The sequence below is a fragment of the Melopsittacus undulatus genome, chromosome 1 (genome assembly GCF_012275295.1).
Source record: "Melopsittacus undulatus isolate bMelUnd1 chromosome 1, bMelUnd1.mat.Z, whole genome shotgun sequence".
In the NCBI taxonomy this organism is placed as follows: domain Eukaryota; kingdom Metazoa; phylum Chordata; class Aves; order Psittaciformes; family Psittaculidae; genus Melopsittacus; species Melopsittacus undulatus.
The window spans coordinates 5,820,511-5,842,620 of NC_047527.1; the positions used below are offsets into that span (position 1 = coordinate 5,820,511).

Sequence of the window (22,110 nt, forward strand, 5' to 3'; positions counted from 1 at the left end):
AGCATTTTGATTTAAAAGATGACTTTGATCTCTTAAACCTTGTAAACTAGTTCAGATTGGAAGGACCCTCTGGAAATCATCTGGTCCCACCTCCCACTTAGAGCACGGCTTTCTTGGAAGTTAGGTTAGCTTTGAAGTTAGACAAGTTGTTCAGGACCTCATACGGGTGACTTTTGAGCATCTCCAAAGATGGACATTCCACAGGTGCTTTGGGCAGCTGTTCCAGTTTCACCACTATTCCGCTGAATAGTTTTTTCCCTAATATCTAAACAGAGTTTTCTGTATTGCAACATATCTGTTCCCCTGGTTAGACTGATAGCATAGGAATGTCATTTATTTGACCTAGAGGACCTCTGCTCACTGTAAAATATAAGCATAAACAGTGCCATGCAGTGTCTTAATAACAGAATGGTTACACTGTTTGATTAAAGTGAGACTCTGGTCCCTCTCCACCAATACAAGAGGATTTGTAGAAGCTTCTGATTACTCCTACATTATGAAACAACAACAATTTGTTTTGCTTCCTCTTCCTCGTGACTTGGAAGATGTAAGCCTCTTCCCTGGAGAAAACTGAATCGATATGCTGGATCTGCTTAGGGTCATTGTATTGCTGGAGGTGATTGATCAGTATAGGACCGAAATGCTGTTCCACTCCTCATTTACTCCTTACATACTTTATAGCATTTTCTAAAGACTCCGGGCCCCTGGCTTCAATTATGACAGAAAATCATTGCCTTTTCTCAGCTAAAGTCACTGGAAAAATTTTGTTGGCTCAGTGTGCTGTGTTTCGTCTTCCAAATGGATTCATTGAGCTGTGAATTGTTGATGAAAGGCTTTTCTATTCTGCCCCAAAGAGGACTGCACTTCAGTCTTGAGCAGCAGCCTCACATGCTCAAGGATTTGAAGTTAACACCTGTGTCTTGTGTTCCACTTGGAAACTTCATGACAACCAAAGCCAATGCTTGGCCAGCAGGCTCCTAACTCAGAACTTCATAGCTACATCTTGCACAAGCTTGTGTCTAGATGGTGCAAAGTGCAGCCCCATCAAGTGGAAACTGATGTAAATCTCATTGTGGGGACAGGGAAGATTGTATGAAAATGCTTCTCAGATTAAATACCTCTAAGAAGAAAATCTTTACTATGAGGATGTTGAGATACTGGAATATGTGCTCAGAGAAGCTGTGGCTGCCCCATCCCTCGCAGTGTTCAAGGCCAGGTTGGACAGGGCTTGAAGCAACCTGCTCTAGTAGAAGGTGTCCTTGCTCGTGGCAGGGGCTGGAGCTGGATGAGCTTTCATGTCCTTTCCAACCCAAACCAGTCTGTGATTCCATGACTCCCTATTTCACAGAAGGACAAGACATCACAATTGAAGGTAAGAGGGACAAAAGTCATTATGGAAATTATTTTTCTTATATTTTTGTTGGGTGAAATGCACCAGCAGATGGTACAGCCAGTTGTTTCACACAGAGCATCACCAGTGCCAGCAGGGGTGAGGGTAGGGAGGATGGTTCCATGCATACCCAACTTAATAACTGCATCAGAAAACACATTATGAGCTGGAGGAGAGCCAACAGACTGAACCAATATTTTCCTTTCAAAAGACAGGTGATTTTGTTTCTTTAGACAAACAGAACTAAGTAATTCTCGTCTAGCTGGACTTCAGCAAGCGTTTGTTGGATTACTGCATTGAAAGTCACTGCTAAAGTGAAAAAAGGTAGAGATTAATAAACATAGTAAAATGAGCCAGAAACTGCCTAGTAGGAAGATTATAATGAAAGGGAATAACAAGCCAGAGGGCAGACAGGGATAGACTTCCTCAGTGTCTAATCTTCTCTACGAGTTTACTGTGTAGATTAGAATCAGAATATCCTTGAAGGAGGAACTGGTGGCCCTCAGAAACCTGGGATGATTTTCCAGCTGGTTTAGGACAATTAATTTAAAAGGTCTGTTATGGTACTGATGGATTAGCAGCGGGATTTTGTGTTATAAACTCATAGGCTGGAAACTGATGGTGTCTTAGCAGATGATTGTAAGTTAAACTGTATATCTGGGGGAAAAGGCAAAGGTCATTGTTACACAGGGTAAAGTAGGTCTTGGAGAGATAGGGAAGAATTCATGAGCGTGGACAGGGCTTTGGTTACAGCTTATTTGGAGAACTGTGCTCAGACCTCCTTAGCACAGGAAAGATGGATTCAGCCTAGAGCAGCTATTACTGTCTCCAGGAGCCAGAGAGACTATTCTCAAACAGGAGATTAAAGAACTGGGTTTGGTTAATCTTGCAGTGTGCAGGTGGAATGGGGAGATACTGCTGCTTTCTGCTAATAGATCAGCAGGAGGGAGATAGGGGAATCACTCAAGATACAGGACAAAGAATATAACAAGAAATGGGTATCAACTATTTAAGATATATTCAAGACATTAGAAGAAGGTTTCAAGCTGTCAGAGATATGAAGTACTGGAACAACACCTGAAGTAGTAGTAATAGAGATAGATAAACAGCAATGGATAGGCCTGAGTCCTCTCATAGCAGATGATTGTGTTCTATGACCCTCTGGTATCACAGTATTTAAATAAGAAATCATGAGCTGTAATATTCAGTAAGGACTGCTACACTGAAATAGGATTGAATGAGGTGAGAATATATAGACAGCTTTACTACTGACACAAATTTTGGCAGTGAAGTGAGGCAGCATCTGCTTAACAGTTCATAACACATACATTCAGAATATAAATGTTGCTGCATGCATTAGAAATTACACAGGGAGTTTTGAAAGAAAGCAATAAGTCAGGTTAGAATACCAGGATAAACACTCTTTCTTTTCCAGGAAGTCTGATATTTTAAAGCAATGCTTAATGATACTTTGAACAAAATTCTTACAGCATCCTTGTGGGTACCATGATGTTTTTTTTATCAAGTAGACAAATGAAGGTAAAAGAAGGTTTAACTCTTATGTCCTGAGTTGAAACCCCAGCTGTAATTCTTAATGCCACTTGTATTGCTGAACTGTCATTTTGATTCCATCAGCATTTAACAAAGGTCTATGGCCTACTATTAATCATGACCAGGCAGGAAAACATAATGACAATATTTTGCACCTTGAAGATGTGCCCCTTGTGTATTTTTGATGAACCGTCATATTGCATCAAAACAACACATGAAAGTAACTGAAAATGAATTATACATCCTGATGTTTTAGCACTTTACATTTCAATTACTTGTATTTTACACTAGATCTGCAGGACATGGGATTTGGTTGCAGAAATCTGGATGATCCCTAGAATTAAGAATGGGTTGAGCTCTAGTCCTTAACATTATCCATAAGAGGGGATAATGCTCAACAGATACTGAGTGCTGTTTTCAGGGAGAATCTGACACAGAAGTAAAGACCTGCAATGATTTCCATGAAGTGCTGAGCAAAATTAACCCTGGGGAGGGGTTAATGATTCCAATCACTACAGGACATTAAACATCCCACACTGGATGGTGTTAGTGGAGCAAGAAGGGAACGTGAAAGTCTGAACTCCTAAGTAGTTGCACGGGCTGTATCTGTGAAGCACAGCAGAAATTGCATTATGGTTCTGCCACTGATTGACCTCAACCCCTAAGTCTCTTCCCCATTTCAGAAACTTCTCTGCACAATGAGCAAAACACCAGCATATTTGTGACTTCTGTGTTTTTCTGTAGCTGTATAAAAGATGTTTGTGCATTTTACGATGGAGGCACTGGTTGTAAAACGAATACCCTACAATTACAGACTGCAGTGGCTGTGTTTAACTAGCAGCATGTCTCCAGTGTCCTGAGGTTTGCAGCAAAGGCTTCGCATTCCAGATATGTTGGTGACTCACAAGCTAATTACAATATCCCTGGGACTATTTATATTTGCCCACTAAAACACATGGTAGGAGGAGAAAATTGGAGTGTCCAGGCTGTTGAACCTGCCGAACGAGCACATTAAACTGATGTCTTCCTGGGGACAAAAGTATTTTTGCAGTGCCTGTGTGATGGGCATTTTGCCCTGTCTTTGCACTCAGCAGTATTGTTCCTCTCATAGTATCCTTAGGAAGCCTCTGAGAGGCAAGTGGAAAACCATGGATAGCTACAGAGATTTGTAACGGATCACTGTCTTCAGACAGTAGATGCACAGAGTGGAAAGACTACACATAGGCAGTAATGGAGAAGCTGGCTCTTTGTGCAGACACCAATCATTCTTCTCTCCATCCTCAGTTTTACACACACATAGCGAGGACTGGATGCAGATATGATGTTTATAGAAGTTGGGGCAGAAGCATGAAGCTTTGCTGTGCCACAGCACTGTCATTTTGCTATCACATTACTGTGAGGCACTGGCACAGGTTGCCCAGAGAAGTTTTGGATGCCACATCCCTGGCAGTGTTTAAGGCCAGGTTGGAGCAACCTTGTCTGGTGGAAGGTGTCCCTGCTTGTGGACCTGTGTTATATGATGGATTTGTCCTCTGGGCTGGTAGATGTGATACCTTCAGTGCAGGTGACCTTAGGAAGTTCCTATTAGCTCTGCTTTCTAGGAGTCTATGTACTGTGCAATAGCTAATGTCAGCACTGTGGCCTAGATCACTGCATTTAAAAGACCTTTGAAGTTTTTCAGAGGTTGCCAAATGATTCACCCATGTTCAAGGACATTTATTACCCAGTAACTCCAAGAAAACCAGGTAAAGCAGGCAAAATATTGCCAATAAGTCAACCATGACTATGAAGTGCTAAGTGTAACCCCTGCAGCCCTATGAGCCAGCTCTAACCTGTGCATTGTGGCATGCCTGGTATCCAGATTCCCCAGTATTCCTGCATAGGGATGGTGGTGTTTTCAGCCTATGTGCCAAGGAATTTCCCTTCTACAGAAACTAAAGTGTTGAGAAGTAAAAGTGCACAGTCACCCCAACAGAGGGTAGGGTGCTACCAAGGTGCAATTGGATTAGAAGCCTGGAAACCCTCGAGCGTCCTGCAAAGTACACATAAGCACATTGTCGCAAGCAGAGCTGGGTTCAATCCTTTGAATAAAACCTCTCATGATTTAAATGAATCTTTTTCTTAATATGGCCAGAGATGTAGCTACTACCCAGCATCATGGATCTCAGTGGACTTCTGGCACTCTAAATGACTTGAAGATGACAGCATCAGGTCTGTGCTGGAGCAGGTAGCCTTGTTGAGCTGCTCAAAGACATCAGCAAACACAGAGAAAGACTGCTGAAATTACTTTAGAATCTGCTACTGCAGAGAGAAAACTGATAAAAGCTGAGCATTCCCAGTGAAAGACAAATTCTGACTTCTGCATTCATATAAAAGACTTAACAAGGGTTAACCTTGCACAGGAATGTGCATATGACATATTCAGATTATTACTGAAAAGGTAAAAATAAATCCATCCCTAAAGGCTTTTTATTTTAATGCTATTTTTATTTGTTTTCTCCTAGAAGTTAAACAAGCCATGATTTTTTCTTATTCCGGTGCATTTGAAAGGAAATAAATCCAATGTTTGACTATTCATTGCTCAAGAAGCAAGCAATCCTTTGGCTATAAACATGACAATTGATTGTCTAACCATGAGGTACTTCCAGATATTTCTGGGTCCAAATATTTTATAATTCTACTTCAGAAAGAGACTGATTGATACCAAAAATATGCCTGGAGAAACCATCCCATAGATTCCTTGTCAGTGCAAGCTTTTAGCATTGTGCACACTTATCGAGAAGAAGACACATATACAGTTTCATTAAATGTTCCCTAATGCTGGAGGTAAATCAGTCTGTCTGATGGGAATTCTCTGATGAAAGTTATGGCCAGTTTTTGGTGTACCTGCAGGTCTAATTTGGTTTATAGTGATCATCTGGCATAAAGCAACCACTTCAGTCCCTCAGAGAGCAGTCCCTACCTACTTTCGTATAAGGCCTTGCTCATAGCACCTCAAATTAATAGAAATATTTCCATTTTAATGAATAACATATTTCTAGGGGTTTCTTATAATCCAGATAGTGCCATTTCAAAGAGAATTTATCAGATTATATCTTAGTATGGTGTTCTTTCTCAAATAACTTTTCTTACATTTTCTTACCTAAAAATAATACTAGCCTCTTGTATGAGCAAGCAGTATTGCTGCTTATTATATTGAATTCATGCCATCCAACATGGTCGAGGGTGAGGCATCCCTGCCCATGGCAGGGTTTTGGAGCTAGGTCATCTTAAGTTCCTTTCCAATCCAAACCACTCTATAGTTTATGATTCATTCTGGCCTCATGAACACTTATCCGCTATTATTTGTCTCAGACGTATGTATAGAGTCCCCTTGGGTGCTACCAACAGAACTTTTATTCAAAGTCCTCCCATTTCTACTGCTATCCCAAGTGATGAGTTTGCAGTTATGCTATTTTGCAGCTCCCCAGAGGAACACAAAGCACCTTAACACCTGGGAAACTCAAAGGAGGGCTTCAAAATAGGAACTAATTAAAATGAGAACCTAATACAAACAGTCCTGGTAAGTTCAGCTGGTGCGAGCCTATCTGGCATACAAGGACATCAAAGGAATAATGAACTCCTGTTTAATCTTGTAAATCACTGAAGCAGGAAAGGAGCTGAAAGAAGGCCAGTGGCATAAAGCCAAATGTCCATCACTGAGAAAATGGAGAATGATTCCAACACATAAAAGCCTTCAGTAATGAGGCAGAGTCCAATGTCAAAACTAGCTTTCAGTGTCGTTCAATACGCTGCTTGTAGCTGTCTGAAAACTGAGAGGCGAATGGGTGATGCAGATAAACAGAGCAATGCATCACATGAAGTGGTGTGTTGTTAATATGAGCTCAGGTGTTGAAAGGTGCTGCCCCAGAGGCAGCTGCTGTGGATGTGTATTTATTTCCTGTTTTACAGTAGGCTTGGGGCTAAATCACAGCACCCCTTTCCACCAGCCAGGTTGGCTATAACTGTGTATTGACTTACCTCCTTCTCATTTTGTCCTCTCTCTCATACTGTTTTTTTAGCCTTATTTTCTTATTGGTTTTATATCCTTTTTATCTTTCCTGATGTGTTATCTTTTCTTTCCCATGTAAATATACCAAATGCCATTATCTGCCTCCTGTTCATGACTGAAGCTTTAGACTGATGTTTCTGAAGTAGAGTCATCCTGTAGTTCAGACTGGTGACCGCCTCACTGCCTGTCAAAGCTTTCTTCTTTATGAATTATAACTCTTATATACCTAAAGCAACGTTTCTGCTTCTCATAATCTCAGAAGTAGATTGGTGCTAGAGCTGAGATCAAGATCTTTTTGTGTTCTGCATGGGACTGTTGTGTCTTGTCCAAGGAAAAGTAGAAACTGGGTCTCCTGGTGCCATGATACAGAGAAAGCAAACCAGGATCAGTAAACCAACAGCCTGAGGGGTGGCATTATGTACTAAGGAATTATCTGGTTTAGAATTTTTATACATACCATCTAAAGTGTTCACTAAATGATGTTATGGAGTATGACATAGCAAGTAGTAGTCTTGCTGGAAGATACCTCCTTCATGATGGTGTAAGAACTGTTCCTTGTGCTTCAGCAAAGTGCTTCAACATTAGCTTAAGCTCTTAGCTGTTCTCCCAGTGAAATCGGGTGGATCTGGTGAGAAGAAATCCAGTCAGCACAAAGCGCTGCTTAAATCCCAACTGTAACATCTGAGGAAACAAAGGGCAATTGGTTAATAGCAAGAACTTCTTTAAAACCCTCTTGTGGCCCTTTAATCCATAGACTTTGGAAAATTTCATAGTCCCAAAATTGCCTTGAAAGCTGTTTGAAAAATATAGCAAATTAATATTCTTAATGGCCTGTGCAACCCCTTTAGTCATCACCGCAGTGCTTCACACAGGGCTTGTGGACAGCCAGTAAATCTCTCTGATTTGTTCCTTCAGAGTGCAGCTCTTAATGCTTTGGGAATAAGTTAGATAACCACAGCTGGCTGATGATGCTGAGTCAAACTGTTGAGCTGGGAGTGCTGGATGTGGGGTGAATTATCCATGCAAAAATAGCCAGCTAGAGATGTGAGTTAGAGGGACAAGAAGACAGAATTCTTATCCATTGTTAAGTCTTTGGAAACCACTTCTTTTGACATCCAGAGAGGGATGAAAAAAAATTTAGTCCAGCAAAAGACTTTCTTTCAAACCCCTTTTTACAATCATTCACAATGAGACAGGCCTGAACAGTATCTGAGCTACAGGACTCTGACCTTCCCTGTTGCCTAGATTGCCATGAGCAAACAAATGATGCTTCTGTGCCCCTCAGGGATGCAGGGACTATAAGGGCACCTAGTGTCTGGCTTCTTTGACACTGACCACAGTGTTGTCATCTTAGACAGCTCACCAACCCAAGTGGCTGGCCATCAAGAAAGAGGAAGAAGGCTTTTTTGACTGCCTCCTGCCAGCATGCCAAATGACTAGGACATTGAAGGATGATAGCATCAGTGTGCACCTCGCCCTATCCTAAATACTGCTTCTTGTTGACAAGTGGAACTGTGGCTGGGGCAGTTATGTACTGATATGGATGTTGGTAATTCAATGTAGTGGAAGAGCCTTGGAGACAGAGACTTCAGTGAGCTCTTAAAAATACCCCTAAAATGTGATACTCTGCCAGTGCTTCACAGGATTTCCTTTTCTGTGGAGGAGCAAATGTCAAGAACACCAAAAATTCTGTAGCAGATGATGGCTACTATAACAATAACTGTGGCCCATGCAGAATGAAGTAGTAGGTATCTCCTTCAGGATTTGTATACTTCTATCCCAGAGCTGAATTGAGACACCTCTTTTATTCAGTCTAGAACATTGTGGAAGATAAAGATGCCAAAGGTTTAGATACAGTAGAAAAAATAATAGCCCTCATCTACATTCTGGTTTAAGGTAACTAATTGCCAGACATGGCTGGTTAAATTGAGTATTTAATTTTAGCATATGGCATTATAACAGCTTTTTTTACTTTTAAAGTATGTATTAACACAGACTGTAACTAAAGTAATGAAAATGAAGGCTCTTTATAGTGCTAATAATCTTGCAGACTGTACTGGAGATGTTGAAAGAGATGCTGAGGGTTTAGTGAGGCTCTTCCTTGTGAACACTGGCAATCCATGAAACCTTAACTTTCAAAACTGAAGAAATGTGAGGCAAGAACATTGATAAGATCAGGTATTTGCTGAAAGACTCCCAAGTGATATTGTTCTTCCTAGGAATTTATATGCTACTCTCATCTACCATAAATTATACGGCCATTGGCTTCCCTCTAGTACAACTAACATATGTTATTTCATCACAGGCAATAGAGATGGCTATTTTCAGAAGTCTCAGAGAACCTGTCTCAGGTAGCTGATGGCAATCTCCCTGACCTTGGCTATTGGTCACACTCCATCAGTACTTTGACAAGGATGCTAATTCAGCTGAGAGTGAAGTAAGACCAGAGTATGGAGCATTTCCTGCCAAAAGCTGCTTTGTTTTATATTAGTGCTTGTGACTGGAAATCCTCCATAATAAATATATCCCAGACACATCCTGAGACTTTGATGTCCAGTGCCTTTCCTGATTGCTTTCTCACCTGCTTGGCACATTCCCATCCAAGCCATGGTCTCATCAGAACCTTTCACAATTAGCAGGAACCCAGTGAGTGTTATCTGGGGCTCCTTGGGAATGCAAAGCAGACTTTTCTCAGGAGGGTTTTTCAGGCTAAAGAAAAAGTCAATGGCCTTGTTGTACTTGGAAAAGACTTTCCAAATGTGCACACTGCTGTGTTTTCTGGCTATTAAAATATCCCTTTGTTGCTCTGGTTTTCTGGGTCTGGGTGCTATTTTAATTTTGGGGTATATTTTGCCCCCAAAATACAGGACAGACAGGAAAATCCCATCCCGCACACTAGGTGCCACCGTGCTGTCCATATCAGATCCTTAATGGAGCCAGGCAGAAATCCAGTTCATACTCAGGGCAACTAACTACGGCTCCTTTAGTTTGGTCTTGACATAATTTGATCATCCTTTGGTCATGTTTTATCATCTAGTGCCGAGTTTTGTCATCTTCTTCCTGTAACAGGCATATCTGAGTGTGTTTTTCTGATTCTGGACAAATGGGCTGCTTCCTGTAAGGGAGTTATTACTTGCAAGTAGAGAGGCATTCGGCCGATTTGATCAACAGAGCAGTGCACAAGAAATTGCTTTTGAAGCCAAATATGCTGTTACGAACCTGAGCTTCTCTTTCAGGTCACTGTTTTAGTCTTAATGTTAATGGATTAGAGTGTGCTGCTTTTCAGGAGATGTAATCATGTTAGAGGGTTTCAGTGGCCCCATATTGTTTTAGTAGCTGTAATGTAGTATGAGGCTTATGATCAAAGAGCATTATTCATCTTATTAATCGCTGTATTTATGACATTACTGATTAAATAGTTTATAAGGCAGCTGGGAAACCATACCTGCCCTGGCACACCAAAAAACCACCTTTTAAATCAAAGCAACTGAGAACAGGAAAGTGCAACCCTTTAAACCTCTGCTCAAGTGTGGTACAATAGATAACAGTAGCTTTGACCTTGCTAAGTTAGGCAGGTACATTCTTTTCCATCTCAGTTGTAGGGAGGACTGGGAAGCTATGTGTAGGATCTCATTTTCCCTATGGCACTAACAATGTGGACTCTCCTTGGTGGTGGAAAACCCACCATATATCTGCTGTCACTCCAGCCCAGAGATGCTGTACAACAGACCAAATGTTCAATGAGATGTTCAGGGAAAGATCTAAGTGAGCTATTTCCACTGCACTGTTGGCAGCCAGACACTGCTCAAGCATTAGAGAAATTATTACAACATTGGCTATTTTTTGCATTAATATTGTGGTTCAAGACAAAATTAAAAGCATCACTCTGTCTCCCTCACAATCCCAGTCCAGCCCTAAAGTCAGCAAGGGAATATACTCAATCCAGTGCTTCCAGGCACATGAAGTAAACATAATGATAATAACAATAATGATAATAACCACAACAATATAAATTTTCTGATCCTTCAGCTGAAACAATCTTAGAAGTTGCTTTAAAGCACAAATTCATTTGGAAGTTCTCCTCAGTATCTTCTTTTCAATCCCTCCTGGGCAATCTGCTTGACTAATTTCTCAGCTCAAATTATAATGTTTTGAGTTGATTTGTTTCTTCTCCCACTTAGAAACAGAATGGTAGCTGTTTAAGACTTTTCCAATGAATGGTCAGGATAGCAAATTTAAGATATTGCTAATCTGAATGTAAAAATCTGCAACCCTTATTCAATCCTGATGGCAGATGAGAAATTTAAATATAAGTTCTGTGTGAGTAGTTAATCTTTTCCTTTTCTTCATTCACTGCACCAAATAGATAATATCTTCTATGAGTAGAATATACCTCACCTAGCTTCAGCAGTCTGAAAAGCACTGTTTGTAAGGACTCCCATTCTGCTGAATGGAAGGAGGGAGGCACTGCCAAGTAGTGGTTCAGCCTGTCTTTAGGTACGTCTCAGACAGATACAATCAGTTGTCATCTTAGAGACTCCTACGTTTCTCTGCTGTCTCACAATGGAACCGAGGCAACCTGCAAACATCAGATACCTCCTTTTCAGACAGCTAAAATTACATCTCATTGCATCTCATTCTCAGCAAAGTTCTTCATTGCTTAGTGTATGGCCTGGTGCCACATTTTCTGTAATGCTAGTGAATTCCTTCAGCACCTGCAGTGTCCATTAACTCCATGGCTGGCAATGAAGTATCCAAATATGGAGTCTGTCTCACCAGCAGTAGACCTTTAGTAGGTGAGAGTTAGCATGCTACCTGAGCATCCAAAGCTTTCTTTATGTCAATGAAGAGAAACATGCACTTTTGGCTTCTGTTTTAGTGTGAGATTCATCTTTCCCTAGAAGCGCCTGTGTTTGACTCTCTGTGCCTAGCTGAATGACAGCCGCAGTTATTACCCTGTCTAGACAGCTGACATTTAGCCAGAAGAACCCCATGTGAAGTGCTCTGCAACCAGGTATTAGTTCGTTTCATAGCTCCCTCTAAGAAAAGTGGAGGCAATATCTGAACAGAACAAATTAATAGCATGATTAAAACAAAACCATTTGCTGGTTTTGAGTGTGGACTCTGACACATCTAGGACATGACTTCTCATGGATCTACCTAGCATTTTCCAAAGAACAACCCCCTTTAATGAAAAATATGTCAAGAAATTTGCAATTTGCCAATCCATAACCTGAATCAGAAATATTCTATTATGATTTACCTTTGTGCTTTATCCAATTTTGATTATAAATAAGTGGTGAGCATGAGTTATTTTCATTACAGCAAGTTCTGTTTGCAATGCAGTTTTAATAACCTTAATATGTATAATGGTGTTATTTAGACTTTCTAAACTGCCTGTTGTTATGAAATGCAGCAAACAAGGAGAGGTTGATTCATTCTGCCTCTTGTTTCATTGGAAAAGCATGCTAGTGTGCAGACCCTCACAGTTGCTCGTGATGTGAACTTGAGTTGACAGAGAATGATGAGACCAAGTGTGGGTCTGAGCTAATGATGGGAAAACTTAGCAAGAAGTTCTTGTCACTGTCTTTCACTTGTGTGTTTTGAGGAATGGAGCTTTACAAACTCCATGAGATGAGCTGTACTCCACAGCTTGAGGGCTGTGGTGACTTAAGATTACTCCTTTACTTGGGCAGTATTTTAGCGTTCACCATCCACAGCTCAGCTCATGCAAATGGCTGACAATTTTCCTTCCCAGCAAGTGTCATCTCTTCTTATCAGCAATGTTCAATGGCTACCCTCACATTTCTGTGCTTGGTATAGATGAGGGATATGTACTGCATGCTGAAATGAGCTATGGGAAGGCTTATATGGACAGGTCATACTTTTTTTATGTGATAGTCAGAAGGGAGCTCTCATGTTCTGGTAGGGTCTATTTGCTACAATTTATAGCTGCAATCGTGGCTGATTACAGTATGTGAGAAGAGTGTATCACTAGAGCTGTTGCAGAGGTGATTATGAACTGGAACCATGAGGCCCTAGAGCATCTTAACTGCCTTATTTGCCCCCCTGAATGTCCAGTAATAGCTGAAAATGGAGTGGTCAGGAGGGAAAAGCTGTTGACAGCCAGGAAGGTTACTGCAATACAAAAAGCCTCAACATGGCACCAGGCAACCATTTCTGTCTTTGCAAACAATTAAGATTATATTTCCTCAGGAAAAAAAAGTTATTTCTTCAGAAAAAGGTCTATGATTAAAGCTTTATGTTTTATTTGCTGTCTGCTGTCATACCATGATTTGCCCAGGGACTGGCCCATCAGGTTTTTTGCACCTATTTATTTGTTCATGCAGATTTGAAGAATCATATCATTAGGTGGATGCCTTTTCCTGTCACAACCGATTTCAAGCCACACAGTGACTTTCAACTTGAACAGTACATGAGGGCAACTAAGAAACCCAAAAATCATAGGGCCTAATTTTGTCATGCAAAAGTGTTTATTTGTTCTAGAAAGGTTTTAGGAGCTTACTAACTGAAAGCTAAAAACGCTGCTATAGTTTACAATCAAGTTATCAAGAGAAATTATTCTAATATCACCATGTTTGTCTGCTGGAATTACACACATAGGAGTTACTACATGTAGTTTGGCATCTGTGAGGATGCAAATAGGTTAGAATAGCCCAAATAAAAGAAAATCACTGTAAATCCATAAAGTACTGCACCTTGAGGAACTGGATGCATTCAGGAGCATGGAATATTTGTGCCCCAACTGTCCCCTGGAAGGGTTTAGTGGCTGGGACTCCACGTCATAAAACCATGGGTTTGCTGTGGCTGGGACCATATTGACACTGTACCCATGTGTGTGGTTTATGGCTGAACTAATAATCCTTGTCAGAACAGTTCAGTCTGTTCTGGCTTTTCCCAAAAAAGAACAAGGCTAATCTCTGAAGCGTTGTTCTTGTGGGCTAAGATAACTATCTAAAAACAGAACAAAGTCAGAAGCTTTATACAACTGTCTGCAGTCAAGATTATTAACTCATGATAATGATGAGTTGATTGGAATAAGACTATGTCATGTTAAAATGATATGAAAATTTAATGTAGTCAAGTGTCTTGGAATAGCAGTATTCAGTAAAGACATTTCAATAAAGACCTATTAGGGATGATCCAGAGGAGAACTACAAAACTGATAATGGGGCTGGAACTGTAAAGACAAACTGGAAGAGTTGGGAATGTTTAGGCTGAAGAAGAGAAGGTTCTGGAAAGACCTCATTATGGCCTTTCAGTATATAAAAAAAGCTTAAAGGAAAGAATAAGAAAGACTTTTTACCAAGGCCTATAGTGACAGGACAAGGGGCAGCAGTTTTAAACTAGAGAGTAGATTTAGACTGGAGATAAGGAGAAAAAGGTGAGGGTGCTGAGGCCCTGGCACAGACTGCCCAGAGAAGCTGTGGCTGCCCCATCCCTGGCAGTGTTAAAGGCCAGGTTGGACAGGGCTTGGAGTAACCTGGTCTAGTGGAAGGTGCCCCTGCCCATGGCAGGGGGTTGCAACTCGATGAGCTTTAAAAATCCCTTTTAACCCAAACCATTCTATGGTTTTATGAGTGTTTCAGTCTGTACCTGTGCATTTTTCTACATAGGAATTAATACATTACACAGCATTTCTAGGGTGTTGTGGCAATGCAGATGCAGATGCAACTGTATCCTGGTCTGCATCAAAAGGACCGTGACCAGGAGGTCAAAGGAGGTGATCCTGCCCCTCTACTCTGCTCTCATCAGACCCCACTTGGGGTATTGTGTGCAGTTCTGGTGTCCTCAACATAAAAAGCACATGGAACTGTTAGAACAAGTCCAGAGGAGGGCCACGAGGATGATCAGGGGACTGGAGCACCTCCCATATGAAGACAGGCTGAGAAAGCTGGGGCTGTTCAGCCTGGAGAAGAGAAGGCTGCATGGAGACCTCATAGAAGCCTTCCAGGATCTGATGGGGGCCTATAGGGATGCTGGAGAGGGACTATTCATTAGGGACTGTAGCGATAGGACAAGGGGTAATGGGTTGAAACTTAAACAGCAGAGGTTTAGATTGGATATAAGGAAGAAATTCTTTACTGTTAGGGTGGTGAGGTACTGGAATGGGTTGCCCAGGGAGGTAGTGAATGCTCCATCCCTGGCAGTGTTCAAGGCCAGGCTGGATGAAGCCTTGGGTGATATGGTTTAGTGTGATGTGTCCCTGCCCATGGCAGGGGAGTTGGAACTAGATGATCTTAAGGTCCTTTCCAACCCTAACTATTCTATGATTCTGTGCTAACTATTGATTCCTGGAGAACTCTTCTAACCTCTCCAGGACTTGTTACAGTTTGAATTAAAGTTTGGTTTTGGGTTTTTGAACTAAGCAGATTAGGCCATGTCAAAATTTTGTTCTGGCTTTTCCCAACAAGAGCAAGGCTAATCTCTCAAGTGCTGTTTGTGTGGGCTACGGTTACTACCTAAGCACAGTTAAAGACATGTCCTACTGTCTGATCAATGTCTCACATTTACATTTCTGTTATGGACAGGATTTGACCTTATGGATTCATTCAGTGTTAAGCAAATTTTTGGAATGAAAGAAAATGGAATTCAGAGTGCTTATGTTCGACTTGGAAGCTTTCCTGTTGTTCAGAAAACTGAGTGAGTACCCTGATTTTTACTTTATTTTCATCTGATTCCCCATCTAATTTATTTCCTCTAGGTTAACTTTGTAGTAGTTATCTAGTACCTACACATATATTGCTGTTTGATCAGCTGCTTCAGTTCTGGAAAAGAACTTATACAGTGTGGTTGGGAAGCTCTATACCAACTCCAGGATCCATCCTGGAAGAGTATGAGCTGGTTTCAGTGTATTTCAATGGTTGTGAGGAACAGTATCAAAAAATTCACAGAAGAATTCAGGGCTTCATAAATAGCTTCTAAAATGTAGCACTCCCATTGAGCTATATATTTACTAATCACGATAGACCAGTTGCTAGTAGATGCTGTTATCAGTTAGCTAACATGGGGTTTGGTTTTATAAAAGAATGAACAATTTTAAGCCTGTGTCAATGTGGATTCAGTCCTTGAAGCCTTTTTATGACCTAAGGCTATTGCTTGTGTGATAGTCTATCACAACAATTTCTCTTCAGGTTATCATTTGAGTCCTGCTAGCATTAGCCTTGAAAAGAGTGAGTGAATAATTTCACTGAGTAACCATGAGCTATAGATTGGATTGTCATCATTAACATTTTTGCAGTGAATTTCTCTGTGCTGGTTTGGACTTCAGCTTTAAAAAATCAATAGTAATTCTTTTCTTGCTCATGGATGAGGGCTGTTATTTTTTATTCTGTTTTAGCTCTTTTACTCAGCTCACTGCATCTTTGAGGTTGTCCTGTGACTTACATTTGCTTGGTTTCCTAATACCCTGGAGCCAGTCTGGATTGGTTTGCCCTTCTCCCCTTACCCTCTTTATCCTTATAAACACACAACATTTAAACAACAACAAAAAGTAAAAATATAATATACCAAAAGGAAAATTGTTTGCTATAAAGTCCATAAATGATGTGATGTCAAGTCTCAGGATAAGTAAATTCATCAATAGGGAGAAGGCCAGTCAACTGAAGACATCTTGGACTCGATAAATAGTATATACATAACTGCTGTATATGAAGAGAAGAATAAACCTATTTTGTTTGGCTCACAGCAGTCTCTGGGTAGAATCTGAGCTTGCTGCACCTTGTAACAGCTATTGGTAGTGTTCTTCATCACTATATAACATTGCCACCAAGACTACATAGGAAGAAGCTATTGAACTGAACAAGTGCACTTTCCACTGAAGAAATTCTGGGAATGATGATCTATTGAATCTTAGCTTTGGGTGATACTATGACAAGCGGGAGTAGTGCAACCCTTGGGAATATAAGTAGAAACTGTCAAGGATGAGTTGACTATCTCCATATCAGGCAACTGAGTTACACTGCTAGGATGCTATGTCCAGTCCTTGTTTCCATCATTCAGTGGGTAGAAATGGAGTGAATGAAAGTTTAAAGAACTGTGAAAAAAATCTAGTAGCAAGAAATCCAAGAAGTGCAGTGGAATCAGGTAAAATTAAGAAGCAGTTAATAACTCAGGTGATTACTCTTTGTAAAAACCTCTGGGAAATCAAAGTTTAGTAAAGGGTCTTTGGTGCTAATGATAGTAGCAGGCTAAAAGTCAGTGGCTACCTGTTAACAACATCAGAAACAGCATGGAAGAAAGGCACTTGTAACAGTGACCATCATTAAGCACTGGAACAGGTTAGTGCATATTACACAGTTGTCCATTTCATTTATTTTTTCAAATTAAGGGTTGAAGACTTTGTTGTGTTGTTTCTATTATTGTTTTCCCAGAAAGACTGAGAGTCAAGCCAGACCAGCTAGCTAGGATGACTTTCCATCTGCTCAGATTGAACCCATTTAGTTGTTGTTGTTTTTACAATAAGTAAGACGATTAGAAGTAAAACCATCCTTAATCAGTAGATTGAAATTACTAAGCTTCCTTTTGAATGATTGACTGAAATATGGCATTAAAGAAGTTCCATATTTTCAGCCTTTTGCATTTTAACCTCCATACTCTTGTGGCTTGGAAATGAACTCAGATATAACACAATGGAAGGTGTCTGCATATTTGGTTCGTTTTAGCCTTTGGATGTCAGGGTTCTGAGATGGCGCATATAGAGTCATTGCTCATAGAAAATGGAATCTTGTGAAGCTGCACAAAACTGATAACTGGAGTAATAAACAAAACAAAACATCTGTCCTGTCTTGCAGATAACCTCAAGCAATGTTTAGCAACTGATAGCAACATCTCATAATTAGATAGAAAATCATTAACTGAGTAATATATGCAATCCACTCTATTATCTGCTTAAAGGATTTATATCCTTTTGTATAAGTACTAGTACTTTTAAAAAGTGCCGGTTTAGCTAACTGGGAAATGTGCCTGTTCATCTTCCAATCTGGAGCCTACAACTATGAACTTTCTTCCTCTTTGTGGTGAGGCATTCTGTGGTGGCTCTTTGAGCAACCAAATACAACAGCTAGGAACTTGGCTGCAGTCAATGTCCTGGTCACTGGGGGACTTAAGGATCTCTCTAGCTGGCTGAGGGCTGGTCCATAAATCTGGCTGGTGCTTCTCCCTACCCCTCAGGTAAGGAGCTGTCCTACTGGTTGCTCATGGCTTCTCAGTGGACCTTCTTGCCAAAGGTGTGTTCCAGATTCTCTGTTATTCAGGCTTGTTTCTCTTTACTGTTGTCTTGGTCAATGCCAAATTCTGACTCTCTATCATGTCCTGTCCTCTATCTATTTCTCCTAGTCCTGACTCCTCCTTCCTGGCTATGTGCATCCCTCAGTTTTCTCTTGCTTGCTCTGGTTCCAGCCTGACTTGGTCCTCATCTCACCTGCCACTTCACATAACTTCCTGATGCTTGGCCTAGCTTTTAGTCATGATCTGTTTGCTGCATATTGTTGATCTGTTTGCTATGTATTGTCTATCTCTTTGCTGTACAGCGTTGTCTTCCCCAGTTTCTGAATCTTGCATTGTTTTGGACGTAAACCTTGCTGTGTTTGTCTAGGGACTCTGTCTCCCAATATCACATTGCCAGAATTGGGAAAAGACCAAGATACTGGCCTGAAGTTAGGAATGAGACACACTACTACTATAAGAAAGTGGTGAAAGCAGATTCCCAGTTGAAGGATCTTGCTGTGGCCACTATCTGATCTCATGACCACTATTGTCAGATGAGTGCTTGTCGTCTAGAAGAATAACTGTGTCTGTCTAAATTGGCTGTGAAGTTAGTAGTCAGATATCTATTAGGAGCTGATCTGAGGAATCCTTTGTAAGCTTCTTCTTTCCTAGCCAGTGAAACAGGGTAAATTCATGGGCCCCAGCACTAGACCTATATAATTTGTGTTCTTCACCCTTTTTTGTGCTCATAACAAGTTCATTTTGATTGTTGGCAAGCAGTGATAACATTGACAGTGCCTCGGCCTGGTGTGGAAGATAGAGCATGCCAAAGACTGCTCCCCAAAGGCAATCTGGTTATGATCGCTCTCTCTGTGAAAAGAGCTTTTGGCTCATCTGCACTCGTAAATAGAGAATGGACCCTCACCATTATTAACTAGTATGAATATAAGCATTGAATCTCCTCAATGTAAAGAGATCAAACATGACAGGCTGAGAAAGTTGGGGCTGTTCAGCCTGGAGAAGAGAAGGCTGTGTGGAGACCTCATAGCAGCCTTCCAGTATTTGAAGGGGGCCTATAGGGATGCTGGAGAGGGACTATTCATTAGGGACTGTAGTGATAGGACAAGGGGTAATGGGTTCAAACTGAAACAGCAGAAGTTTAGACTGGATATAAGGAAGAATTCTTTACTGTTAGGGTGGTGAGGTACCAGAATGGGTTGCCCAGGGAAATTGTGAATGCTCCATCCCTGTTGGTGTTCAAGGCCAGGCTGGATGAAGCCTTGGGTGACATGGTTTAGGGTGAGGTGTCCCTGCCCATGGCAGGGGGGTTGGAACTGGACGGATGATCTTAAATTCCTTTCCAACCCTAACTATTCTATGATTCTATGTCTGGAGTGGAATGTCTGAAGGGTGGGGTTTTTTTATCTTTTGGAGAGTAAATGACTGAGGGAGAGCTGACAAACATAGGAAAGGCTGAAGCAAAAAGAGGAGAACAAGTTTTTCATGTACTTCCTTGTGGAAAACAAATATGTTGTTTTAGGAATATATAGCTAAACCTTCCTATATTAGGAAGAGATATTTATCATAGACCTTTTTTTTTGCAACATGTCAGATAGTGAAACATGGGAAGAAGTTACCTTTGACAGGTTATATCTATTCCAATACTGAGGTTTCTAAAGTAGTGGGCAAAAAATGTCTGCCATGGACATATAGGTGGGGTTGGTTCTGTTCTGTGACAATCCTTCTTATAGCCTTCCTTTTCCCTTTTCCTTGTTTTTCTTCTTTTTTTGTCATTGTAAAAGCCTATGGAAATGAACTGGCTTTCTCCAACCTTGTTTCTCAGATCTTAGTGAATTGCATTTCCTATTAGTGGTTTTTATCTGTTGTAAAAAATGATCAAATTGCCCAACTGCATTAATTATCCCCACTAAATGCAAACATCCTATTAATTGTTGTTACATTCTGTGTCTGAAATGAGAACTGATAATCTTATTTTTCTCCATTGTGTTATTATTATAGATGTAGGATCTCATGCTGATTGTCACAGATGTAGGCTCTTATGCCAAACAAAAGCATGCGAGAAGAAGGCTATATATTGAAAATGGGCAATGCCTGAAAGAGTCTTCTGCCTGGTATTATAGTTCTTTTCTTTGTAGAAGTGATTCACCTGACCTTGTAGCTGGGTTAATTAACTCTTAGAATAACCTGCAGTACCAGGGCATTCTCTTGTCTTGGAGTTTTATAAAGGCCTCTTCTGCAATCCATCCTGTTGTCAGAATTATAGACCAAAGAGCTAGCTGAGTGCTCCCTGCAGGTACCAGGCATCCAGCAAAGCTCCATAATATGGATCATCGGTTCAATTCAGCCTTGGGTGAAAGAAGGAAATAAAACATTTTTGGGGACAGCAATTCCTGCCCTTGGATTCCTAAATAAAGCTGGATTTCTAGATGAAGATAACTTTTTTTTTAGTGAGAAAACAAATGAAAACTCACAAAGTTTTGTGTTATTTATGCCGTAATGCATCTCTGTAAAAGATGCAGTGAATAAGGGCTTCAGAAACTGCCTTCATCATATCCACATCACCTTTAAAAGTCAGTTGAGGCTGACAGGTCATTATAGCTTTCTATCAGTTTAAATCTACCTGATGGGACATTTGTCAGCCTCTGTGTGATGAGGTGTGGCCAGACTCAGAAGGATTTTAGGTACCCAATTTCCAACGCTTTTTGTGGACTTTAAGCATCTGAACACCTTTTCTGAATCTAAGCTTGCACGGTGATATTCCTGTTCCCCGCTCAGAGATATCCAGAAAGACTATCTCAGTACAGAGGCCAACGGTTGCCTCTCCCAGATTTAGTTGCAGGTTGTCAGGCCAAGGCTCAATGTGGTATCTTTGGGATCAGTTTCAACAACATGCTCCTATACCTCCTTGGTCAGCAGAGAAGTGATGACTCACCTACAGCCACTGTCATCTGTACTTGGAACCAAGCACACCTGCATATGCAGAGTCGAAAATCCGTTAGGGAAAAGCAGTATTGAAAGCATGTGTCCTGCTGCTGTTATGTGGAAATAGCAAACATTATGGATGAGGAAGAGAGCAAAGCACCCTCAGAGCTGTAAATCTGCAACCTTGTTCCACCACTGGATTAAATGAGGACCCATTTCTCTTCTTGTTTTTCATTAAGAGGTTGGATTTAGTGGTGGGTTGTAGCTAGGAAAGTAGTTCAATAGGGCTGTCTGTGTCCGAAATGTGAATCAGAATCTTAAAGAGCAGGACAGAAAGGGAACTTATTAAACCCAGTTATGATGGTGAGGAGTGAGTGAAAGTAAATGCACAAGACATGTATGCTGAAATGACAGTTGGAGGAGATGAGCCACAGAGAAATGTCCCCTCTGGCAGCACTCTCATTTAGACACATCCATGGTTTTTGTTCAAGGCAATGGAGCAGTAAGCAATGCCTTTTCAGCTATCAATATTGCCACTTGGATGAAGTTTCTTAAGGGGGGAGGAAAGCTGCCCACACTGTCAGTGATGCTAAGAGCTGAGGCATGCATCTTCTTTGACACACTTGGACAAGATGAGTGTGCAAACACATTTTGACAGAAAACTTGCACAAAGACATGTCAATGTTGAAGGAAATCTGGTGGGGTCCCTGTTGGGAGGGCTGGTGTGACTGAGCTGACTCTCTGTTGCCAAACATCCTGCTGGTTTTCATGGTGGCTTTCAGTGCCCTCATCATGCCTGTTCTTTTCTCTCTGGCAACTCTGCCACAAGGAGAGAACTGACACACTTCTTGTTTTGTCATGAAGGGTGGGAGTGTCTGGCTATTTTGTGTGTCTTAGGAGAGATGGGTGATGCTGTGTGGTGGATCTGTGACTGGGGAGGTTTAGT

General features: G+C 41.0%; 1 protein-coding gene across 1 annotated transcript in view; it reads left to right on the forward strand.

Annotated features, from left to right (window-relative positions):
- The window catches only part of COL22A1 (collagen type XXII alpha 1 chain), a 220,972-nt gene that overhangs the window by 66,293 nt on the left and 132,569 nt on the right, over positions 1-22,110 (forward strand). Inside the window, exon 5 of the mRNA XM_005145496.3 lies at positions 15,545-15,656. Coding sequence (XP_005145553.3) covers positions 15,545-15,656 — 112 coding nt within the window. The remainder of the gene's footprint in view (positions 1-15,544; positions 15,657-22,110) is intronic.